A 26,922-nucleotide genomic window follows, 5' to 3' on the forward strand; every position below is an offset into this window, starting at 1 on the left:
ATTCCCTTGGTTATGCTGGGCAGACCCAAAATACGAATACTGGACAGTTTTTTGGATTGTGTGCTTTTTATTAGAGCTTATGAGGAGTAGAGATATGTTGTTTGCACAGTATTGCCTTAGGAGAGAGCTTCCTTAGGAAGTATCTGAGGAAGAACCTGTTCCCACTGAAATGACAGCTGAGAAGAATTCAAGTATTTCCATAACTTGTTAATAAAATCCTATTTTCAAAAATATTTTCCTGACATCTAAAAGTTGTAACAGAAAAATTACATTTTATCCATCTGCTGCATTGTGTATGGTTTTAATAATTAAAAAGGGTATTGAAACCTACATAAACTGAGTAAAATTGTGATGTAAATTGCCTTAAAAGATTTATGATTGGTATATATGGAGCATTGAGCAAGACATTGTTACATGATATGGGTAATTAGTAGACGCTCTATAACAAAATGTGCACTTGTGTATTTTGTAGAACCGTTAGATGAGCTGAAGATCAGAAGTCATAGCACCGAACCACTACCAAAGCTGGAAAACAAAGAGAGGGGAGGCCATCACGGGACAGCTTCCTCCAGGGAGCCAGGGAAAGCTCAGGAATGGGATGGAACGCCAGGCCCGCCTGTGGTGTCCAGCAGGCTGGGGAGATCCTCTGTCAGTCCCACCATGTTGGCTGGAAGCAACAGCTCAGGTATGTCAAGTAGCAGAGCAAGGATGATTTCATTAATCTCCTTTGTGATCTGAAGGCTCTCTAAAGATAGACAGTATAGGTAAGTATCCGGCTTCTTTAGAATTCCAAATATCTTCTAGAACCTGCCCTGCCCATTGACTGCTGCACTAACAAGCATTGCGTGGCCTGCTTGTGCTCTGCACTGGAACAGGATTGGGATGGCGGCAGGTGATACAATCATGTAAGCATGCCGTTCATCTGTTTTAAAAGAAGTAAGGAATTTCACTTGACATTGAAAAGGGACACTATGGCAAAGACACCCCCAGGATGGCACCTCAGAGGGAAGCTCATAAATTCAGGTATCACATACAGTAACAAAACCGCACTATGCAGAAACAGGGCCATCTTACTGATCAGCACAGTGAGTGGACACAGGCAGCCATTGCTTTATGTTTGTACATAAATTTCTAGAAAAGTGACTATGGGTTTCAGAAATGTCAAACTCATGCCTATCAATGTCATTAATCAAATTTTATATATATAAAATAGTGAAGTGCCATAAACGATGAAAAATGATGCAGCCTTGTTTATAAATTGACTAAGACAAACAGAACTGATACGTGAATGGTCTTCTATAAACAGATATTTATATCCCTGGCATAAGCATTACATTGCTAATTTTTGAGATTTGGCAGTTCTCTTAAAAGAGTAGCTTCATTGCTTATTGGTTGGATTGTGAAAAATATCTACTTTAAAAACAGTTGGCATATGTGGTACTGGAGCTTCATGGTCAATGTTCAGTAAGCATAAGACCATGAATGAGCTACTCAAACAAGAAATTATTCTGCATGAGAGATCCACTGGGCAGTCAATGGCAGAGATGAGTCTTCACAGTGCCGAGCTAGCAGAGATGCTCACCCCTCACCTGGGGCATCGCTTCCCTGTGTGATAATAGGACTCACATTTTCCCCGCATTGCTGGAAACGACACCTGAAACTCAGTATGTATCTTGAATAGGCTTTGCTGATGTGACATGTCATTTGCGGCAATGGTGTAGTCCAGTTTTTCTTGCTAAAGACCCCCCAAATTGTCCTTCCTGGGGCAGCAAAAGTGACTTATCTGCAAATCTTATTACTCTAGCACAGGTTATTTGGGTGGTACTGCCTTTTGCTTATGAGTCTGTTCTCACAAAACAATCTGGTAGGTAGGAATTTTCCAGATTAGCTCATAGCGTTGTTAAAAGTTCTGTTCCAAGTGTATTAGAGCGTCATCTGTGCTAATGCAGGAAAAAGGATGGGTTTAAAGGTACCACATCAAAGTATTGGGACATCTGATAATTAGACCAAAGGTGTGTACCAACCTTTTTACTTCTGCGAGATGACAGTATGGAGCAGAACGGAAAAGAAATGAAAATTAGAGAGTAAGTTCTTAGCAAAATATAGCACTTCTGTCCAACCTTCCTGCATCAGTTTTATTTCAAAGGGTTGGTTGGTCTCCAAAAGCAGACAAAACATGTTGGCCTCAATATTCATTTGGCATCAGCAAACTGTAATAGTTGTTGAATCATGCCTTGATTTAGTTAGCTGTGACTTTGTCTTACACAGCTAGGACTGTCAAAGAAAAATTATGGAAATATTTTATTGGCTGAATTTTAACTCCTTTTTTTATGATTAAAATCTGAGAGCTGATTATGATTTTTCTTTCCCCACAGTTTTTATGGCATTTCATTTGATGAATAGTCTCTCATCTGCCATGAATATTTTTTCCCCTGTGTCTCTAGCTGTTGCCTGAGCAACATCTTTTACCTTTAATCGATGGAGCATTGCATTCAAAATGCTGTAGACAGTTCTCCTCAATGAACTTAAACATGAACTGTAACAGTTCATTCTCCTCAATTAAATTAGAACTGTAACAGAATGCAAGAAGAGAGTTTTAATACATATGTATGGATACAAATACTTTCTGGTGTCAGAGAAATTCTGTGCTAGGAATTTAGAACTTATATTTACCACAGGACCAAATAAAATCAGGGCAGTCCCCAGTACGGTCATAGTTGCCTTTGCTCTCTTTCCAACATCAGAGATAAGAGAAAAAAGGCTACTTTTTTTTGTGCAGACATGTCCTTGAAACACCACAGTTCGCTGCCTACTTCCTAGTTCACACTGGTACAGGCATTTATTAGGGCAGTGTTGGAATAATTTAAAGAAAATGGGGTTGAATTGCTCTGCTATAAAACAGAAAGGATGTGAAAGGACTTGTGTGCTCAACAGGCAGCTCCGCTGAGGCACAGATTAACTAGGTACTGGAGTGGTCTGAGTAAATACCTGAGTGAGAGTACTGATTTTTTGTGAGTTCTTCCCATCTCTGTGCCTGCTAGGAAGATCAGAGGGGGAATGATCCATCTCCAAACAGAAGCTTTCTGGTCATTTTGTTTAAATGAGCCTGGCCTGTCAGGTGCATGTGGGTATCACTGCCTCTAATGTCTGATTGTTCTCTCATCTGTCACACAATTTGTCAAGGCTTCTTTCTGTTTCTTGGCATCCTAGCGTTTCTTACGGAAAGCAGTGGAAGTGGTTTGGGGGCATGCTGGCATTTAGGAAAGTCAGCGCAATTGTAGTGAACAGCCAAACGAGATCTGTGAAACAGAAGGCTGTGATAACTTCACTCCAGGAGCTTTGAAGAGTATTTTCTGGAATGTTGCTGCTTTTTTCCTGACTGCAACCATGAAGCATTTTGCATTGCCACCTGCTGCTAGAGACAGGCACTGCGCTGCCTTTTAGATCTCAGCTACTCTGTTGTTGTGTCCTGGTTTTGAATCACAGTTACCTTGTCACTCCGCCAGCCCGTTAGTATTCTGGCTGAAAACATTGTAGAGAATCAGGAAGAAGGTAAATGCCCACCCTTCGTTGGAATTACAGGCTAACGCTGTGGATTTGCAAAAGTAGTGAATAGTTAAGTTCAAGCTCTTTGGGAATGAAGCAATGCCTGGGAAGCCCAAGGTGCAAGATGCATTCATTGGTACAAGAAGGGAGTAGCGACAAAGTACCAGTTCGTGCTAGCTAGGGCTGCTCCACTCAAAGATGACTGAGTACTCCCACCAACACCTATATTTTCTTCTCACAGGCAATATCAGAACATCACTGTGCTATTAAATCCTCAAGGATTCTTTAAGCGAAGGCAACTTAATGCTGGAGTTTTATGTTACCGGGCAGCCTGCCCAACAAGGTCCAGATGAGGATGTGACACTTCCAGACCTTGCCTATGCTGATCATCCATGTTCTCCACATACATGCTCCCCCCCTAGCAGTGCCGGCAGTTTTACCTAAATTAAAATTAGTACTGGAGCCGTACACTAAGGGCATCGAGCCAGTGCACCAGGAGCCGGGTGTGTGCTCTCTCGAGTGTAGCCACAGAGCCTGACTGCAGAAGTCCACACTGCTCTCTGCAGCAGTGGCATTACAGCTATTTGGAACAAGGCACAATTGTCCTTTTGATGCAGAGCCCCAAGGCTGGCAGTAGCCCATACCAGAAGCTTCAGAGAAAAATAGCAAGAAATTTTAAGGAAAAAAAACCTGCCAGTAGGACATGATTATTCCTTACCTTGTTGCCTCAGTCAATGACACAGACCTGAGACATGACAGTTCAGAACAAATCTTAATTTAAAACATACCCCACCTAATGCAGACAGTTTTTCTCATTTTCTAACCTGGTTTTGAGACCTGCTAAACTTTTGACCTATGGATATCTAGCAACACTGTGTTCCACAGGTTCAGTGCTCCCTTTGTGAAAACAGTTCAGCTTGACAGGCCGCATGCGGTGCTATTTCAGCACTAAGTGGCTTCTGCAGGTTAAGTCCTAAATACTTATTTTAAAGTAACAGAATACTGTGTTTCACCTTAAGGTTTCACAATTTCAAGTTATGTTTCAACTTACTCATCTCTCTTTAGGAGACCAACATGGCCAGGCCAGTATGATGATAATAGGTGTGATTCATTTTTCCACTATGGATGTTTTCTTTTTCTGCCTTTTTTTTTTCTTTTTTTTGCATGTGATTACTCTCAACCTGTCACATCGCCTTGTTTAATTCAAAACGTGCTTCTTGGCAGCTGTAGCAAATAAGCGATATTTCTCTTTTCATGTGCAAAGAAGAGACTGTGACAGGGTAAGAAGCTTCTCCAATGTAAGTGACAGCCAGAGTATTTTTTTTGAATTGAGATTAGGATAGGCAGCATGAAGCCTTCCTTGGATGAATAAAAGAGCTCTTCCCATTAAGATCCAAAAATAAAAATCATGCAGAGCGCTTATATTTCTGGAGAATATAGAAAACCATAGCGCATTGGTATAAAACTGATCAAACATATTTCCACAAAATCTGGTTGCTTTTCAGCATTGTGCTTTATTGAGGAAAATCTCAGCAACATCCTCTGCCCCAGATGCAACCAGCAAAGCATCTATGTCTTTATTTACGATGACAGCACTTGCAGTTGTGCAAAACAGGTCATTTATGTGGATGCTTAAATACATCGCTGAGTACACAATTTTAAGGCAATCGTATTTGTGATTGGGAAGCCTGTATTTCTGTGTTGGACAGTTTCTCCTAAAATTCTCATCCTTAATGCTGTCCTTTGGGGCTGTCTGCTTGCTTATGTCCATGTGTAATTCTACTGGCATTGTCAGGACTCAGCCTAAACCTGAATGCCCAACAATGCTGTTCCCATTGCAGCTGACTACATGTGTGAGTTTACTTCATGCTGAGGTGGCTGTGGTCCCAATCACTAGCGCTATTGGGAGTGTTACGGCTGCTGTGGGTGACACATGTGTGGACTGAGACATGGCTGACCTGCCATACCCTGCTAGCACCATGCTGTATCTGCTCCTGGAGGTGGTTCAGGCACTTAGAGAGCAGTGCGCTTTTCATAATATGGCACAATGTGAGGGATGCACCATTTGAAGCTGTGCAAAGTAATGCCACCAAAGTCTCATCAGTTAAATATAGCAGCTAAATCTTATGAACATTTTTGTGCATAACATAACTAAATATGTTATGCAGCTTTCTAGCTACCCTGGACGATCTGTTGAATTGTAACCTCATGCTGCCCATTGATTGCAACAGGCACCTCCAATGGCTACTCAAGTGTGCTGCATCCCCTGGCCCCAGTCCAGTAAAGTACTTAGAACTATGCCTGTGAGTTCCCTAGCTTGGTAGTAGGCTGTTAGCCCTTGTCATCATTTGAGTGGCTTACAGCAGTGTTAAAAGGCTTTACACCTGTGGATGCAGAGAGGGTCCTGTGCTTGGAGTGGTGTCTCTGGAAACCTCCTTCAGGCAGGTTTGATTTAGAACAGAGAATCCACCCGTGCAGTGAAGCACAGTGCAGAGATGGGGTGCCATGCTAACTTTATCAGTACAGAGCTAGATGTATTTTAGCTTGCGTTGTGGACTCTGAGCAAATGCGTCCTCCTCAGAGGACAGTATCCACAGAGTCTTTCCCGTGTGCTTATCAGGCTGGCTGATAAAACTGCTCCACACCAAGCGTTACTATGACAAAGAGGACTTCTTAAGACGTCTCAAGAGTGCTCATTGCAGATGTTAATACTGAGCTGTCTCAATACCATCTACATGAGATAAGCATGAATCAAACACTAGAAACCATCCCTGAGATTTGCTGGCAGAAGTTGTTCTTCAAGATTCTCAGCGGTAAAGAGGAAAACCCATTTTCATTCCAGAACCAGAATCGGTATCAATATGCAAGCCTTGCAGACAACCTGAAATGAGCATTTAAAACATGAAAACCGAGAGGTAAAGATACTGAAAGTGGCTGGAGATTGGACATAATTATGCAAGAAGACCTTTTACTACTTTTTAGATAGCCCAAAGCAGAAGTTATTATTTGAAATGACTATTACTATTCCAAAGTGATCAAAATCCAGTTAGCCTCAACACAGTGAATAAGCTGTCCACAGCTGAAAAATGATGTGCTGCAGAATACAGAGCAGTGAGCTGGGCATCACTTATGCAACAAACCATTTATGGGTATTTTTTCCCCCACAGTAGTGTGCAGTGTGAAGATGTTACTCAGAGCACTAATTACAGTAGAATAGAGTATTTATTTGGTCTAAAAATATTCATTCCCACTGAGACCAATGGAATGGTTATTTAAGAAAACTCCAACATTTCCCTTTCACTGCATGACCCAAGTTCCCGAACTTAAAAAGAAAAGCTAGATGGAGCCATCCCTGAAACCTTTTTTTTGGAGAGGATCACCACGGAAATTGCAGTAGTTTCCTTAATACTGTAACATATATTACAGGGAGATAAAGGAACTAATACTTCATCTGTGTGTGATAGGTTTTATTTCTTTGATGCCAGATGAAAGGAGTCTCTTTGGCGAGGAAATGGTAATCTCTTGTTGTTGCACATATATCCAAATTGGAAATTATGACACTTCTCTCTGCTTTCCCAAAGCAAAGAAAACAATTCAGAAGCAATGGCAGACAGTGCCTTGGAGTTTTTTATATGCTGGGTGTCTGATTCTGCTTGTCACAGCAAAAACAGAGTCTCTATTTAGCAGTAGTGAAGAACAACAAGAAAACCCCCAATTCTTGTCCTCTGTGAAACCCCAGCAAAATTCCAGGACAGAACAGACATGAGATCCATTATTATATCTATATTACTGAAAGAAACAGTCAGAAATCTGGCACACAGACAGTGTGAAATCAGAACAAAAACAAATCTAATCAAACCTTCAGAATAACTGCCCAAGTCCAAAAAAAGCAAAACAACAGATTATGTACAAAATGCAAGGTTATGCAGGAGATCAGTCTGCTCCTTTCTGAATGCTTATTGCCGTGTTGACTCGTAGTATGTTTACAGACTGACTAGGAATGACTGAATTGAATAATGCATTCGCTGAACAGCATAAATATTTTTGCTGCTCAGCCAGCTGGATGTTAACCAACCTATTAATAATTAGTTGATGAATATTCACCCATACAGATGCTTTCATTGGTCTAAGTGCTCCAGCTTAAGTGGATAGCTCTTCTCCGTACCCTACTGAATTCTGAAACATCTAAGGAAAATAAGCATTTAAGGTGACAATGAAAAAGCATCAGTGAGATTGGAAGAACACATTTCAGCATGTTGCTGGTAGGTGGCATAATGTACCGGCTGTTCTCGAGTTCCCAAGACGTGCCAGGTGACCCGAAGGACATGCTAGTGATGGACATCTTATTCCTTTCAAACAATGGCCCAACCAGTGGCTAGTGATGAAACTAGAGAGCCACATAGGAAATAGATATATTCGTGTAAACCAAACACAGACAAAGCAGCAGTGTAAATAAGGCACGCGAAAATAAATTTCAGAGAGATGTAAGCAAATGATAGATGAGAAAACATGTGCTTCTAAAGCAAACTTGCTAAACCAGGATTGCACAAGGCACAGGTCCTTCCTCTCTTCTTGAAAACATGAGATTGAATAGGAGGAATTCTTTAAACCCATTGTAAGGGGGCATGGTATTATTATAGTTACTTGTTATTCATGGTAAAGCAGTACTATCAACACTAAAACTGAGAGTGTGTTATTGTACGAAATGTCTGCTGAGTGCAAACGCCCTTCATCTCAGTGTTTACCCACTAAACAGAGAAGACAGGTGCAGGATTGGGAGGAAGGTTTATAAAACATAAGGAGTATGCACATGTCCATCTGAGTCAAAAGTCAAGGGCTGAGAGATCCTCAGCCATAAACAGGAGATGGAGGGACATGTATTTTTGTAGGGCAGGCAGACTCATTACTCAGGAAAAGCCAGTTTCTTCTAGACCAGACCGGGGGTGTTGAACAGTGGGGTAGCACCCTGGTCTTGGAGTGGCTCAGACACAGAAACCTTCACCCAGGGCTCCCAAGCTGCATGGTCACACTGTTGCATCAGTGTGTTAGTAGTAATAACCTGTGCTGGAAATTAGCGGGGAGCCTCCTGACAAATGCCTCCCTGTACAAGAGCAGAAGGAAAATGAAATAATTGTGTCATTTCTGTGCAGTGCTTCTCTGGAATAGCGCTTTCTCTCAAGGCAACCTCTACTTCTGTAATCACCTTGATTCTGGGGAACAGACTTGAGAATCTGCCACTGTTGATGTTCTGATTGCTCTCCTTTCTTCCTGCTTTCTGTCTCTCAATTCACTGCCATTGATATCAGGTTTCCAAGTTTTTTTGGTGTCATTCCAAATCCCCAAGTGTGACAGTATCCTCAGCACTTTTATACACTCCCTCCTTCATTTTCTGGCATTTCATGCTTTCCTTCAGCACAGGCACTCTTTGGGCTGCCACCTCCCTCAGCTCCGGGATGGAGAAATGAAGCCAGCAGCTACTGTAACTCCTTTAATCACCGCTCTGTTTTATGAGTAGAAAAAGGTATTGGAGGGAGCAACAAGGTCTCCTTTATATGCTTCCCATCTGTCTGCTGTTTTATGCTTTTCAGCATCATGCTTTTCAGCATCAGAGGTGCTATACAAGAGGAAAGGCACCAGGACAAGGAATGGGTTCTGTCTTAATCCCCTTTCTTCTGATCCCGACTTCTGTTCGTGATTCAGCCAAATTTTCAAGACTTCAATTAGAAACCAAGCCCGGAGTCTCCATTTCAAGGGGATCCTGGATCCACCGTGTTTCAGTTTACTGCAGCAGTAATCCAGCTCCCATTCACTGATGTATTTTCTTCTCTTCCTTCGCAGAGCCTAAAGCAAGTTGCAGATTAGGTCGGTCTGCGTCCACATCAGGTGTGCCTCCTCCATCCGTTACTCCGCTCAGGCAAGCCAGTGATCTTCAGCCGAGCCAGGTACCATCGTTAGCCAATCGTGAATGACTTCATGTGCTGCAACATGCCAAATGTTTCTCACCTCTGTGTCTGTCATTTGTTACAGTAAATGATTTTTTTGGTTTTCGTCTTTATTTCCTGTGCGTGTGCGTGCATCTGTGTGTGCGCATCTCTCACCAGCAATGAAATTCCACTGGCTACAGCCAGCAGAATTTTCTTTGCTCTTAATTCCTTGTATCCTTTTCTGTCTTCATTCTGTAATATAAATGTAGTAAAACTGTACTGTATGGATTGGCTGGGGGTTTTATTTTTTCATGTTTTCTGTACTTTTTTACTGTCTTTAAAATTTATCAAACTTTGATAAATTTAATCTATGTTTTTTATGTAAATTTCTTTTAAATGTCTTGTCTAAAGCACTTGCACCAATGTTTGTCAATGACTTGTACATACCTGACTTCTGCCCAGTTGTACTTTAATATTTGTGCCAGTCTCACATTTGTTTTGAGCTTAGTGCATGGTTGTATTACACTGTGATTTATCACTGTCCTGAAAACTGCTCTTACAGCAAGTTACTGTGTTTAGTTAAGGCAGCTAGACTCTCTTCAGCTGTAGGCCATGTAATGCTTTACAGGGCTATTAAATAGTCCACTGTAGTTATATTTATTGTGCATTGTTAGGAATCAAAAACCAAATCAAAGGGGTAATATCTCCTTGTATCTTTTTTTTTTTTTTTCCTCAGTAAACACAAAAATGCCACATAGACCCTTGAGAAAGGAATGAAAGTGTTTGGGTTTGGCAAATTTCTCCACTAGTGAGAAAATGGAAAAGAAATAAAGACATGGGAAACCTATACTTACCTTCATTTTATATGCTAATACTGATATTGTATCATTTTGCTGTGCAGACCTGTATTATTAGTTTGACAGAACTAACTGCTGAGAGTGGCAATTGAGAGAAGAGGTTTCACTTAAACATAATGTGAATGCTTTCTGTCAGGCTCAAAGCACTCCAGTATTGTGTTACTTGTATGCACATGTACGGGCCTACATAACACTGGGTACGTGTGTGGGTACATATATATGCACAAAGAGACATAAACATGTATGTATATATGTGCACATGCGTATATGTATGCACACACACAAACACCCTTATTTAGGTGGTGAATTTTTGATTGGCTTTCAGGGAATTAGTGCCCATAATCCTATTGAATTTCAATGAGATTTGAGTGGAAAACTCCCTGAGGACTGCTTTGCAATAATCATGTATTTAAGTTGTTTGTAGCTTGAGTTGCTTCTAGAAGGTCTTGACCAAAATAGAGAAGAGTAAGGTTAATTTACTCAATCCAGACAGGCAGCTACTTGTTAGGAAGGTTATACGTGGGTAGCCTAGTCCATACAGGTTAAAATACTTTAACCTGCAAAAGTGATGCTATTGTATGATTTCTGAACCCTGCTGGACACAATGCCTAACAAAACCTTCCACGTTTCTAAAGCATATTTTACATAAGAAAATCAGATCCATAATGACAGCCCATTTAAACACCATGTCAAGTGTTCCTTCATCTAAGGAAGAAATTAGGGTAACTGTACTTCCAAAGGTTTTGAGTGTCCCAGTGTTCATATAGTATATGATTTTTGATGAAAGGGGTCTTACAGCAGATGTGATGCTTTGCTGGTTACTCAGTGGCAAAGGCACCTTGGGTGTTTTGAAGGGATTTTAGTCTCTCAGTTTATATTAAGAACTAAACAATAAGCCTTGAAAGCAGAAGCTGATGTGATAGAAGAGATAATGAGCCTTTTAGAAGCTGCAGCCAGGGTTCACTGAAACTAGAGGAAAAATCCACCTCACTTCATACAGAAGAAAGGAACAAAGATGATAAGAGGAACTTTCAAGTGACTGTAAAGGGTGATCTTGTTAATTGAATAATGTATGGTATGGACTTGGCTTCACGAAAAACAAGAAAAAACAGTAAAAGCTTTCTCTACCATAAGTCTTCCCTTCAAGTTGTCAATCTCTTACTTACTGTCCATCTATTAAGTTGTCATTTATTATGATGGCATAATTTTTAAAATTTGTGGATTTGACCCTGATTCCCCTCCATGATGGAATGACAAAAATCTTACTATCTCCCTGGCAGGTACAAACATTACTTTGTATTTTTTTATACACTGATTCTATCTTAATGTGCAAAAAATCTGTGACAGGCGAAATGTGTTTGGAAATGACTGGGTTGTTAGCCCATTCTGAATCTGACAGATTGTGGCATACAGGGTATTTGTTTTCCTGTGTTGTGGCTATTGATTGTATTGATACTAGTTTCCTTAACCACATCGTAATCAGCAGTTAGACTTGCCAGAAGATTAAGAGGACTCGTCCTGTTATCCATCTCTTTATTGATGAGGTGGGCACAGCTAACATTCATACAGGGATACAGGATCTGGGAGAAGGTAGATTACTGTTAATCAGTTTTCTCAAATCTTCATGGATCCCAAATGGATGTTTTTCAAAATATTTACCTTGGGAAAAAAAGTCAGATTTGCATCTGGTCTCTCAAGGCCCATCATTTTTAATACAGAATCATTCAAGGAAGCGGTGAGGATGCTTAGTAATTAAAAATAGGTCTGAACTAAGGGAGCCTATGTTATAATTCCAATCAAATATTGGCTAATTCTGTAACTATTGACATTTAACTCCTCTATGCCTTATTTTCTTGTTTACTGGTGTAGGAATTGTGAGGATTAGCCAGTTAATATTCATGGAACATATTTATGGTGTATTGATGGTAAGCATTACAGTGATCATATATAAATAAAAAGAAAGAGCTTACAAGCAGAGATGAATAATGTGGCTGGTCTCTGATGGAGAACACTTTAAAATTCTATACCATAGTGGCAGCAGTTACCAGCACCTGAGAGCATGTCGTCTGTACTTAGTTGTGGTAAACAGTGAGGGCACTGGTTGCAGGAAGTAACCTTGGATGAGGCTGTGAATTGACTCAATTTAATCTGAAAGATGAACAGAAGTTTTTGTTGGAACTGAAGTTAACAACTGTGTAAGGACAAAGTTTAAGAAATTAAGGAAGCAGCTGAGGAAGTCAAGTGGGGAGCTTGGAACTGCAATATGGCAGAAGCATGGAATATATTTGAGCTACAAAAGTGGCATATAGCAGTAGTTCCTAAATACATATCTTAATATAAATATCATAAAGAGACAAGTGTAAGTAGCAAAGAAGTGTTCTAGATATCGCAGAATCTAATGCCTTGTAAAGAAAAAAAAAGAAAAGAAGAAGGAAAGAAGTAAATCTTAAAGGCACAGTAGCAGGCCATCCCCATGTGCCAAAAGACGAACTGGCCAGAAAAGCCACCAGCCTGGCTGAAAAGAGCTTTGGCTGGAACTCAGGATTAAAAAAAAAGAGAATTTACAACCTTTGGAAGAAGCGGCAGGCAACTAAGGAGGACTACAAGGGTGTTGTGAGGTTTTGCAGGGAGAAAATTAGAAGGGCAAAAGTCCAGTTAGAACTTAAGCTGGCTACTGCCATAAGAAACAGTAAAAAATCTTTCTATAAATACATTAGAAACAAAAGGAGAGCTAAGAAGAACCTCCATCCTTTATTGAATGCAGGGGGAAGCATAGTGGAAAAGGCTGAGGTACTTCATGGCTCCTTTGCCTCAGTCTTTACCAGTAACACCAGTTGTTGTCTGGGTTCCCAGCCCCCTGAGCTAGCAGTCAGGGATGGGGAGCAGAGTGAAGCCCCCATAACGCAAGGGGGAACGGTCAGCGACCTGCTACACCACTCAGACTTACACAGGTCTGTGGGGCCAGGCGGGATCCACCCGAGGGTACTGAGGGAGCTGGGGGAAGAGCTCACCGAGCCCTTTGGGTCATTTATCAGCAGTCCCGGCTAACCGGGGAGGCCCCAGAAGACAGGAGCTTTGACAATGTGATGCCTGTGCACAAGAGGGGCAGGAAGGAGGATCCGGGGAACGACAGGCCTGTCAGCCAGACCTGGGTGCCAGGGAAGACCATGGAGCAGATCATCCTGAGTGCGATCGCACGGCACGTGCAGGACAGCCAGGGGTCAGGCCCAGTCACACGGGTTTATGACAGGCAGGTCCTGCTTGACTAACCCGATCTCCTGCTATGACAAGGTGACCTGCCCAGTGAGTGAGGGTAGGGCTGTGGATATGTTGTCTGCCTCGACTCTAATAAAGCCTTTGACACCATTTGCCACAGCATTCTCCTGGAGAAACTGGCTGCTCATGGCTCGGATGAGTGTACTCTGTACTGGGTAAAGAACTGGCTGGGTGGCCAAGCCCGGAAAGTGGTGGTGAATGGAGTCACATCCAGCTGGTGGCCGGTCACAAGTGATGCTCCTCAGGGCTCAGTACTGGGGCCTGTTTAAAATCTTTATTGACGATCTGGATGAGGGGATCAAGTGCACCCTCAGTAAGTTTGCAGATGACACCAAGTTGAAGGGGGAGGCTGATCTGCTTGAGGGCAAAAAGGCTCTATGGAGGGATCTGGACAGGCCGGATCAATGGGCCACTTGTATGAGGTTCAACAAGAAGAAAGGCCAGGTCCTGCACCTGGGTCACAACAGTCCCATGCAAGGCTACAGGCTTGGGGAAGAGAGGCTGCAAATCTGCCTGGTGGAAAAGGGTCTGGAGGTGCTGGTTGATGGCCAGCTGAACATGAGCCAGCAGTGTGCCCAGGCGGCCAAGGTGGCCAATAGCATCCTGGCCTGTATCTGAAATAGTGTGACCATCAGGACTAGAGGAGTGATTGTCCTCCTGTACTCAGCATTGATGAGGCCATACCTCAAATGATGTGTTCAGCATTGGGCCCTTCACTATGAGAAAGATGTTGAGGTGCTGGAGTGTGTCCAAAGAAGTGCAGCGGAGCTGGTGAAGGGTCTGGAGGACAAGTCTCATGAGGAGCAGATGAGGGAACTGGGATTGTTCAGTCTGGAGAAAAGGAGGCTCAGGGAGGGCTTTGTCGCTATCTACAACTGCCTGACAGCTGTAGCGAGATGGGAGTCGGTCTCTTCTCCCAAGTAACAAGCAATAGGGCAAGAGGAAATGGCCTCAAGTTGTGCCAGGGGAGGTTTAGATTGGATATTAGGAAAAAATTATTCACTGAGAGGTTTGTCAAGCATTGGAACAGGCTGCCCAGGGAAGTGGTGAGTCATGATCCCTGGAGGTATTTAAAAGATGTGTAGATGTGGTGCTTAGGGATATGGTTTAGTCGTGGACTTGGCTGTGCTAAGTTAACAGTTGGACTTGATGATCTTAAAGGTTTTTTTCCAACCTAAACAAGAGAATGGAAAAATGTTCTAGAAAGTACAGTAAGTTATACCTTGGAGATAAGAGATGTGTGAATAAAATTAGTTAAATAGTGAAAGTCTATCTGATTTTGGCCTTTATATGGAAATAAAAACTAGTACCATTTGTTTGTAACCATCCAAGTGGACAAAGAACAGTAGAAGTTAATTACCACGTGAGGTTTATGAAGTGGAATAAACATGGTCCAAGGATGTGCTGATAACTAACTCATTCACCCATATTGCTGGGGCCTCTGTGCTGGTTTCTGAGACTTCTGAAGCGGGCATGGTCATCAGGTGTTTCACCCTGCAGTAGTAAATGCTGAGTCATATCAGGGGACCCCCATAATGAACAAGATTGTTCACTTGTGTAAAGCAAGCAGGATTTGGAGTCACAGGTATCACTGCAATGCAGTGATGTTTCCCTGCGTTCTATCGTTCTCCACATCTTCACCTCAGGGTAACAAGGGATTATGCTCTGTTGATGGACTCAGAAATCCCTGTTGCATGCAGGATGCACGTGCACTGAGCATGTCTGTCACAAAAGAAGAAAGTGTTTCAAGCAGTCTGCCCTGTGGAAGTCCCTCTGCTGGAGAGCAAAGCGTCTTGCATCCATGTTTTTGATGTACATAAAATCATCTCTAGGTCACTGCCAGGCTTCTCCAAAACAGTATTCAGCACACCAAAAAACCCACTGGATTTTGGAAAGAAAAAGGAACCAATATAACTATCTCTAGATATTTTGCTGCAAATGAATTTTGCAAAGTGAAGCTTGTTTTTGTTAAGATGTAGACAGCTATTGGAAAATCCCATGTATTAAGCTGCAGAGCAGCACAGCAGCGTGTTTATAATGAAGATCCATGACCTAAGAAAAAGACAGTTTTTGAAAACAAAACTGGAGGTTACAGTGTGGTATTTCAGCTTTTCTGCAAAGCAGAGCCTATTTTCAGACAGATTTCCACAAAACTGTGTACCTTATCTGCAGATGTGCAGTCTCTCCTCATGCTGCCTGTTACTGGCTTTTAAATGGGGAGACAGCACAGTCCTTCACTGTTGCCTCCTTGAGGTATGTTATCTTAATTCTGAAGGTTTGCATGCCTCTTAAGGTCTGTTGTCTTCTTGTGGGGAGGACTGGGCAGAGATATCTAGCTCCAATTTAAGCAAGGGAAGAAGATTTAAACTTTACAGTGATAATCAAAGTAAAATCCAAAAGCCATGCTGAGATTAGAAGGAATAACTCAGAGGGGGGAATGAAGATACAAGGACAGCTATGAATTAAGGAGTCTCAACTGGCGTTGAAGGAATGAAGAAAAAGCTAGAAAATACATCAGAATCAGCACTGAATTTTTTTGTGGCTTATTTTTTCAACAAAAAAGCAACTCAGTTCGTTACTTGCCTGGTATCTGCCTGAGCCCCCAGCCAGCTGAGATGGCATTTTTCTTCCCCCATATGACCCTATCGGTGAATGTGACACAGAAAGGCCATGTGATGGATGAAGTAACCATCACCTTCCAAAACTGAGGAAGCCTTTCACTTATTTTATGATTTATCCAAATATAATATAGCAAAGGGGAAAGGCCTCCCATTCACAGAATGGACTTGACCGTAATTGTCTCGCACCAAATGAAGTGAATCCATCAATAGTTTATTTGAGCATGTGTCTTTGATAGGCAAGAATTTTAGGTACAGGTTGGCTCCTTAAATTCATATTTAGGTAGTTAAATAATAAAACAGACTTGTAGAAGGACCATGTGTACTCTTTAGCTGAGATCTACCCTACCTACCTCTGAGATGTCTAAGCTGGGTATAATATAGGTGCCCTGTGGGTTGTATGAAGAGAGGCACCTGCCGAGGGATTCACCCAGCTAAACCCTCAGTGACTGTGCAGGGCTGTACATCTCTTACCTGGGATAACCCTGTAGTTTAGCCTCCTCATTTAACCACCTCTATTGGCTGTGGAAAGTCAGCTGGGATCATTCCTGCTCTGTGTGTCAGAGGCTCCTGGACATGTACGACTGAGCAGGTAACAGCCGTTAAGACCTCCATCGCTAGGTAATGGACATTTATACCTTTTCAGACTTAACCCATGGGTGCTGAGTGTTGTGGAGAAGCTACATGGGTGATATGGCTGGGTCCTACCTAAGCTTTGAAATGCCGTGGTTTGGGCATCTTCCCTCCTGCTGGGCTTCAGAGCAGAGTGAGACTGGGAGTGTGCCCAGTGGTGCTGGGGGTGGGGGGTGGGGGTGGCTGGCTCTGGCCTCTTGGTGCTGGGGGGTGAGCTGGCTCTGGTGTCTTGGTCCTGAGGGGCTGGGTGGGACTGGCACTGGTGTCTCGGGGCTCGGGGTGGGGGTGGGCTGGCTCTGGCTTCTCACCCCTGCCCTCGCCAAGGGAGCTGTTGTAAGGAGGTGGCAGTCCAAGATTTGCCGAGTCCTGAAAGCAAGAGGCAAGGATTTTCCCAGCATCGTTTTCAAATGCATTAAAGTATGCAGAGAAGTAGAAAGCAGATTTTCTGCTTTGCACATGCCGCTGGAAGGGGTTTTGTCGTTGTCTTGTCCGGTTAGTCAGAGATAGGTTAACGCCACTGGTTTGTGTTTGGCAACAACATGAGAAAATAGCCCCCGTATTGCTTGGGCCTGAGCCGGAGAAGTCCCGGACGCAAATGCACTTTAATGGCTGTTCACAATGAACAGCCTGGAAAATCCAAAAGGATTAGGACAAGCTTTATTTCCCCCCGAGCCGGGGGGCGGGGGGCTGCCTGCGGCCCGCAGCGCTGCGCTGCCCGGCAGCGGGTTACAGCCCTGCGCCGCTGGGGCCCGCCCCGCCCCGCCCCGGGGCCCATGGCGCCGCCTGGCGGGCGGCCGCGCCGCTGCCGCGCTGCCCGCGGAGCGGGGCTCACCCCGCAGCCAGGTCGCTCCGCTCCTGCCCGGCCTGCGAGGCTGCCGCTCGGCGCTGCCGGGGCACAGCGCACGGGGAGGGGGGCCTGTTCCCGTCCTGCAGGAGCTTCATCCGAATTTTCTAGGAGAGGAATTCTTGAGTTTAAGGAGGGTGGTGTGGGTGTGCTGCGGTGGCTTTTCTCTCCGCGCTGGCTGGGGCGGTGGGTGCTGCATCAGGGAATTGCAAGAACCGGTGCAGGAGCGGCTGCGCGGTCCCTGCCGGTGCCAGCTGCAGTGCGCTCCCGGGCTGCGGCCCTGCACAGCTCTGCGGGTCCGGGGAGGCGCGCACCAGCCTCACCTGCTGCATCCCGGGGTCTTCCACACAGCAGCTGCGGTTAACGTCTTGGTTAAGACTCAATATTTAGGTGATCCAATTAAAACACGTGCGGTCTACCGTGGGGAGAAAAAAATCCAGCGTTAAAACTGGTGTGAGACCTTCTCTTCAAGGCAACTATTACTTAGTTTTGTGCTGTAGCTGCAAAATCCTGAGCACATGTTCTAACCGTTCCATTTTAAAACAAAAGACTGAAGGAAGGGGAATGCGACAAAGGAGAAGCTGGGAGAGAGATTTAGCTGCTCTCCACATGCATTCTTAGAACATGTGGTTTAAATGCACTATAAACTCATTGTAAGAAATTTACAAAACTTCAGAGAAATAATTTAGAGTTGAATTTGGACAAGTACTGAGTACTCTTTAGCAATGCAGCTACATATTTGTCTCATACCTAAGTTTGTTAATAACTCTGTACTGGGTTAACTATGCACCACAAGCCCAGCTCTTAATGTCTCTAGCCTTAGCTGTGTATACAAAGCATATTATAGCCCTTGTGTGCCTTGTAAGCACTGTGTTTGCCCTCCAGTTAATGAATGCAAGAAAGGTAGTTTGTTACTATTATGGCTATAATTATTTTTGAAGGCACGTAGACAAAGTACTTCCCCAACGAATTGACATCGTCATGCTGTAGTTGGCAAATGTGCATCTGAAAGCGTATGGGATCTATGCTACTCTGTGAGCATAAAGAAAGCGTCTGTGCTCTTTTATTATTCTCAGCTTAAAGTTGCCGTTTTCCCCAGCAATACTGTACAAGAGTTCAAAGGAGTCAGTAAACACTCTGTAGGCGCTGGGCTGCATAGCAGGGCTGGGCTCCTGACTGCTGCATTTAATGAATTCTGCTGCTGAAAAATGAGCACCTATAAATCAAGATCCACTGTTCCGTATCAGACCCCAGCAGTCTGGTTTTAACTTCCCGTATATGACAGAAATACAGTCATTGCAGGTGGGTGCAGAACTCTGTATGTTCAAGTATTCTTTCATCCCATTTGAACACTAGGGAAATGGTAACAAAACAAAAACAAGCAAACAAAAAGTGTGCTAGTAAGAGGATTCATGGCTGCTACATAGCATCAACCCATGTCATCGCTCAGTACTGTAAATGTTCGCTAGATGCACTCCTTGGTGAATCACATGCTAGTCTGAAACTAGCATCAAACTGTAGTGATTCTGCTTTTGTGACTCTAGTAAAGCAGAAGGATTTGCAATAAAAGAACCAACTTCTGTTGTATTTCCTTTCTGTCCAAAGGGGAAAAAGGATCCCCCTGGGCTGCTGGTTAAAGATCTCAGGGGAGATACAGTCCCAATTTCCTATTCAAAGGGAAAATCAAACTACTGTCCTAATTGCCACTGTGGTATGACTTTCTCTGTCCCTCTTTTTTTCCTCTTATTTTCAAAGTTTTGAAAGTCTATTGTGTATTTTGGATGTAGAATTGCAAAACATATGAAACAATTCATGGGATGTGGCAATTGTGTTCTTCTCCTCCTTGTGTGTAAATTCCAAGTGTTCCACTTCAGCCAGTGCAATGCCTCTGAGATCTCTGTCTCTGTGCTGCTGGAGCCAAGATTATGGTTGTTCCTTCTTGATACTTGATCTTTTTCTTCATTCAAAATGTATGTCCACAGTGTGGGAACAGTCCCATGCCTCTCGCTCTGTAATCAGAGTCCCATGGGGTTTTGGTCTGGACTTTCTATACACTATTTATTGTTTTGGATGGTAGCTTCTATTTTTGCCTGTGAAGCTATTTCCTTAAAGGGACTTAATTACTCCTTATGTTTAACCATCACCTTTAATAAAGTTTGGGATAGTCACTGGATCCAAAACCTGCTTAATGTTGGCCACTAGGATCTACCACAGTAACATCTGTGGTGGTGTCTAAGAGTCACAGTTAAAAATAAGGTCCCCATGTTGGTAGACAATGTGTGTAGAACAAAGACTGTTCTCCCCCAAGGATATGTAACTCAGTGTAAAATATGAGAAAGTAAGCAGTTGCAGATGGGAGTAGATTGGTAAATATGTGACTGTCAGGAATTGCTTAAGCTTCGGTTTATGTGAAATTAGAAAGTGCAAAAACTATTTGGGGTGCAATCTACTGTATCTTTGACAGTAATTTTAATTAGTTTTATGTGCCACTAATACTATGAAATGCACTTGAATGTCTAAAATGAGAAAACCAGATAAATCTTCCTAGGAACATTTTACAAATGATGTTTCTCAAATGGCCCTTTCATGGAGAAGTCCTGCTCCTCCAGTGAAGTGTTTAGTATCTGTGTAGGTGAAAACAAATGAATGTAGGTATAGACTGAATTTTGTGGATGCTGGTTTTGCAAGTATCTGGGAGGAGGAAACTCCTCGGGGTCCTAGCTGGGAGGATGGACAAGCATGGAGGAACCCACGGTGGGGTACAATGAGAAACCCCTGGCACAAGCACTTCATTGACAGGACATGGGCCAGCTTTACGTTGGGATGACACCTGGATTTGACCAGCATGTGGCCTCAGTGTTTTTAAAAATCTGAATCATACACAGCCATAGGATTTTGCCTTCTTGTACAGGCTGAATGTTCACAAGAGTCAGGGATGAGTCACCGCACTGACTGCCAGAGGTGCAGGGGCGTGAGCTGTGTCCTGAAATGTCACACAGCCATCGGGGGAGTTTGCACTGCTGGAAGTCGGTGAGAGTTTGGATTTCCGAGGATGCTTTTGTGCCTTTACAAAGTGCAGCAGAGTCCCAGGGCCACGAGAGGGAGCGGTTGGATCACTTTAAGCAATTCCATTTTTCCCCTGCAAGGACAAATATCTTGCACGCATGAAGGCAAAATTCTGCTGTCGCCAGTCCAGCTAAATATGCTGTCAACATTTTGGATGAGAGGAACAACAAGAATGTTAATGCTTTAGGGATGGCTCAACATTGCATTGTGTTGAGTTTCAGCTTGAAGCTGGTCTTACATAATCAGTGCATGGGTCTCGAGCAGTGCAAATCGTTTCTAAATATACAAATACATAATATTAATTGAAAAAGAAAGAAAGAAAAGCAAACGCAAACCTTGAAGTGGATGGAATTGCCACATCCATCATCCCTCACCTCCAAGGCATGCCTGACTGATTGGCATGAGAAGCAAATGTGTCAAAGCTGTCTTCTGTTGGCAGACAGCCCTGCTGCTGCTGTCCCAACATCTTTTCTTCAGCATCCAGCTGGACTGGTCGTGCAGCAGAAGCAGGTCACTGCCTTGCTGGCTCCTGCTTTGCCAGCACTCTGAGTTAAGAGTGTGAGGGAGTGCGTGCTCGGCAACCCTCGCACTGCCACAGTGGGCTCTGGTTCAGGGCACGGGGGATGCTAGGCAGAGGCGGACCTTGGCGCACGCCACAGTCGTGGTAGGTCCTAAGGCCCAAGCATGGCTTTGGGATTTGGCTTTTTCTCCTCCATACCTCGATAGGATGGGTTTTAGGCACAGAAATGATGTCTCAGGGAGGAGCAGTGACAGGTGAGAGCAGGTCAGCTGTGGAAGTAATGCCACAGTAGCAGTGACCAGCCTCTGAGCACCAGACCTAGGGTTGGTGTTCATGCCTTTCCTCACCTTCGAGTGCTGGCTTGGATGCCGCTGTATCAGCTGGGATGGGAGAGAGTGGGAGGAAGAATATTCCATTCCCTTACTCTGATCTCTTCTGGTTCTTGCACAGGCTTTGTAAGCTTGCCAGCAGAGTACACAGGAAGAGACTAATTCCCTCACAGGAGTTGTTGAAACTTTCAAATACAACAATATTCTGAAAAAGAATGCAATACAGCACTTGTGAGGGTTTTCACTTCCCTCTCAACACTTTTTGGCTGTCTTTACCTGGTTGTTTCTCAGGTTGGGAGCTACAATTTCTTTAAAAGGCGTAGAACAGGCATAAGAAGATGTCATCTGCATGGTCTGTGGTTTCAGGGGGTTGGTGATGTGGTGCCTGTTTTTTTACAGAATTGGGGCAGTGTGTTTCACTACTTTGGAAAATAGTCTCACCTCAACAGGGAACTACATGGAGACAGGTACTGCAGCCAGTGCAGCACGATGTGGGTGGTTGTTCACTGGAGGGTGAGGTACCCTCCAGAGCCCCTGGAAGCTGGTGAGAACTGTGTCCTGCTGGAGCCTGAGGGCTTGGACATGGGGGCAACAGCCAAGCATGGCCTTCACACCCAGACCTTTCTGTTGAGAGTCAGACTTGGACACGGGTATGTAGCATTTAATATGACATACATAGAAGTTAATAAGTAATATTTCCAATAAGACTTATGCAGGTCGATGAGATGGGGAGATAGATGCCTTGAAAGCCTTACAGCATCACTGGACAAGTGTCCTCAGTTGTAGCTCTTGCAGAACCCTGAATCAGTGAGATCACTGTCCTGCCCTGCCTACAACAAGAAACTAAGAATTACTTGGAAGTTCTTCATCTCATTTTCAGCTGCTCTTACAGCACTGTACATGGTTCTACTAAAAACAGGTAACAACTTCCCAGTAATACTAAACAAATATATATATAATGTAATTTATATGAAATAATTTCAGTCCAAATATCAGTAAGTTGCCTATATAGGAATTTAATTTGGTGGCTTTCCTTCCTCTTCAGGGAATCTGTCTTTGAGCATTTCTCATAAATTTACTTATTCTCATCTAAAACTTGTAAATTCACTTCAAAACTTGTTCTGAGACTTCTGTGTGCAAACAATTAGTTTAGTCATACTAAGAAGGATGCAGTACCAGAACAATAGCAGTTGCTAAGTTTATTTCAAATGGTCTTGCAACCACTATCAAAGACATTGTGCCTTGGTTAAAAAAATATTCAAAAAAACCCACAAACCCCAGAAGCATGCAATTCTGCGCCCCCCCCCCCCCCCCCCCCCCCTTTCTGTGTGTATTTATGTTTAACTCAGGGCAAGAATTTTATAATATTCTTAAAGGAAAAAATAGAAATAAAAGTGGCATGAATTCATGAAAGCATGGGTTTATATATAGGCATTCTCTGTAAATGAACCAAACATTCTGTATTCTAGGTAGAACAACCTTATGTGTCTGCTCATATGCATTTCAGTTACCTCCATGCACTCCCACTTGCCTTACATTTTTTGTATACGAACTGAATGTATTGTTTCTGTTTCTGTTGGGACTTTGTGTGCCTGATGCATAAAACACAGAACAGCAAGGTTTTCCCCACCGTCTGCGTTAAGTCACAAACCATCCACGCTTTGTTCTCATGGCTGTCATCATTTCACCAGAATCTTTCGGTGTTTGTATAGCCTTATACAGTATATTGCACTTACTGTACCTGTATAGTATCTTGTCTGTATACTGTATGCACATGAATATGTATATTCACTCATGTATGTATGTATAGTATGTTTATATATCTCTGTATATGTATGTGTGTTCATAGTCTTTCACTAGAAATGTGTGGCTATTCATATACATTATGTGTATGCCGATTATAAAAAAATATGAATGCCAGCACCCACTTTTGATAACCTACTTTTATTCTCATTTTGTCTTGTTAAACAATGAAAATAAAAATGTCATGTATTTTAAATGAGAACTTTAAAAAGTTATTATTTTTACTAATTTAAAAGTTTCCAGTTCTTCAGAAAAATTATTTGAACAGATCCAAAATTGCAAAGGTATCTGTGTTTCTCATGACAGTTTTCTGTGGTTGAAAAATGTTTGGTAACAGCCCACACTGCAGTTTTGTTTCTCTGTATCTAACGCTGCTCAGGTGCTTCTAGGTTTAGAAATGCCCTTAACCAGCCGGACTCTTGTGCTGCAAATCCCAACTCTATTCACATAAGGGACTTGCAATAAATAAATCTAGAGGGTGACCCATGTCTATAACATCTTGCACATAAATGCTGGATGTAGAAGGGCCTCAGGTGGGAAAGAAACATTTCTCCAGTGCAGGTGAGCCTTAGGAATGAATGAAAATATCATACTTTATGAGTCAGTTTTATGGGAATGTTACAGACACTATTCGTCAGACATCTTGTGCTTTGCAGTCCACAGTAGCATATAATTGCCAGTTGATCAGGCATTTATTGAAACAGCTAACAATCATTTATTAGCCCTTTGTAAAATTATTCTTAATCACCATAAACTGTATGTGGGCTCAGTTCTCTGGCCTTGAGGCAGCAAAACACTGGTTTACCTTAAATAGCAAAATATTCCTGTAAATCAAGGGGATGACAGATACATATTTTCAAGTTGAGCATGTGTTTAAGTTTTTCACTGAATTGGAGCTTCAATGATAATCTTACATGTTTCTCTGGGAGGCCTAGGTGAGATAACTTTGCTTCCTTTACAGTTATTTTATCATTGTATTTAGCTTGTCCAGTTGGACTAGTCTCATTGTAAGTTACTGCAGCAGAATGTCAGCAGCTAGCTACTCAGAAAAATCTCAGGAGACAGACCTTTATGCAGGAAATACTAAGGAACTTATAGGATGACAGTGCCACTGTTAGGAAGAGCCTTCACCCCAATTAAAATGGCATAATAGAAAATCCTTTTCATTTTTTAATTTAAAGTTACAGGGTTAAATTCTGACCTCACTCATGTTAACAGTAAATTCCCATTTCACTCATAAGCTATAACTTATGAATTCCCAAGGAATGCTTTTTTTCAACAACAAATAGGATGGGGAAAGGACATATTCCTCCAACGGAGCTTGGTGTTTATGGGCCAGTGGCCTGATCTTAAGCCTTTGCAAGTCAGTGGCAATTAGTGGACTCTTGGGTTTGGTTGGCCATCTCTTTTTTTACAGTTTGGAAAAGCACTTTTACTGTATGAGGTTTATAGTCATGATTGTATAATTCACAATAGGAAAGAATAAAAGTGAGAAAAGGCAATAGCAATATGCATTTTTAAAATTAATATTGGTCAGATCATAGCTTTTACTTGATTTCTGCACCAAACTTTAAAACACAAACTTAATCAGAGAAAAACAGCACTTCTGTGGTGGCTGGCAATTTGCTTGCTTATGCTACAGGTGATACATGTGTTAACATGAAGCTGAACATTTTGCTTGCCGTGCATTGTCATTAGTCATTCCTTTTTAGATGGATATTAAAATTTCCTCCCTGCTCTGGATATCTGAACTTGAATTCAACCCACGCTGCTGTTGTAGGCTAAGCCAAGTCACTCCATGCACAGGAGCCTGTGAGCAAAGCCCTGGTTCAGCAGACCAGTGCTCATGGTTTAGTGTGTTGCAGCCTTCTCAAGGAGTTAATGCTGATTCACTGTCACACGCTGTATCAGTGCCATCCTTCCAGAGATTGCCTCTTAGACAGAAAAACAGAAACAAGGTACAAGGAACTGCTGCACCCAATGAATCCCATTTTCTAAAGCATGTGGATGCCAGTCTCAGGTTCTTGCTTGTTCCTCAGCTATTCTGTGTGTCAGGAAACAATGTCTGTATTAGGTTTGGGTACTACATTTTTTAGCAGTTCCTGATATAAATGAAACGGTATGATGTTGCTGTAAGGATAGAGCAGATGTGGCATCTCATACTAAGGCAGGCTCTTACATATCTGGATTCTTTAGAAACTCCCAGTACGCTTTATAACTCTAGTAAATGTTCTTTAACAGCCTTTCAAATTGGAGTCAGAAAATAATCATAAATGGAGATCTCTGTCTTTTAATCATATTTTTATGCATCTTTAAAAAGGAAGATGCAACCACCTAGAAGAATATAAGCATCTTTGTACACTCAGTGTTGTTTTCAGTCATGCTTTCTTAAATTTCCACCCCCATACAATCAGTACAATACTTGAGAAATGGCATTTAATCTAAGAAAATGATCATTGCCTCAATTTCACCATCAAAAAAGACAAATGTAAGACCGTATTTCAAAATTTCTCATCTGTAACACAACTCCACAGTCTGTAACTGAGATATTTGTGTATTTTGATCACCCACCCAATACAAAACAAGAGGAACTGAAGGCACCAGTCCTTTCAATGTTGAAATTGTTGAAAATTCTACCTCCATATATATTATTTTGATTTTTTTTTTAAATTGCAAAACTATTCTTATGTACATTTTTTTTGAAAATGCTAGAGAAATACAAAGACTTGGGTGCTTTGCTGGCAAACTGGTGTGCTGATGTTCTTCAGCTGTTACAGCAATAAAGGTTAAATCTTAAGTCCTAGTACTGTCTTCAATAAGAAGAGTGCTGAAGCTGATGTATGTGTTTTTAGCTTGGAAAAAATTAAGTCCAAAAAAATGAGGAAAGTAAAGGAATTTGTGGTGTCCCCACATGTCACATTTTTGTAAATTTAGGATTAGCCTCAATGTTGGCTTTCTCATAGTTCTTGATTCTCCCCAAGTCTTGGTCTTGTTTCCACTCCTTTTCATTCTTCCATGTTCAGTTTCTGGGTTCTTCCTGGCCTCTGTTACTTGACCAGAAGCAGTACCTAAAGCATGCACCCTGCTGCCTTCAGCACCATCGTACATGAGAGTTTTTGCAGTCTGCAGGGGTTGGAACGGGAGGAGGAAAGGATCTTGCTCACTAGCAGCTCTCACTGTTCCATGCCACATCTTAATGCAAAGGGTGATGGGCTGTTTGTCTCAGTTTGACATTTAGAATATGGCAGTTTTTCAAAATCACCATGATTTAGAGTGAGACACACTAATTACAGGTGTGTTGTACTTGGATATGGTTACTCAGTCATAGGCAGGGCTAGCTGTAGCAGTCATTGAGGTCACTGCCTCAAAATGTCCTGCTGTTTTAAGTCTGCTTCGTGGGCAGTTAAGGCACACATGCAATGGAGCAGCAGCCTCCAGCAAGAAGAAGAGGTGGTGAGACAGGGTTAGTAATCTCTCAAGGAAATCTAGGATATTAGAGTGTTACC

At 42.5% G+C, this 26,922-nt stretch overlaps 1 protein-coding gene across 4 annotated transcripts in view; it reads left to right on the plus strand.

Moving 5' to 3' along the window:
- Positions 1-26,922, plus strand: part of NYAP2 (neuronal tyrosine-phosphorylated phosphoinositide-3-kinase adaptor 2) — a 146,134-nt gene that overhangs the window by 106,052 nt on the left and 13,160 nt on the right. For all 4 annotated transcript variants that reach the window (XM_055817564.1, XM_055817562.1, XM_055817561.1 and 1 more), the window contains 2 exons: positions 473-685; positions 9,385-9,488. In XM_055817564.1, coding sequence (XP_055673539.1) covers positions 473-685; positions 9,385-9,488 — 317 coding nt within the window. The remainder of the gene's footprint in view (positions 1-472; positions 686-9,384; positions 9,489-26,922) is intronic.

Source organism: Falco peregrinus, chromosome 12, assembly GCF_023634155.1.
Source record: "Falco peregrinus isolate bFalPer1 chromosome 12, bFalPer1.pri, whole genome shotgun sequence".
Classification (NCBI taxonomy): Eukaryota; Metazoa; Chordata; class Aves; order Falconiformes; family Falconidae; genus Falco; species Falco peregrinus.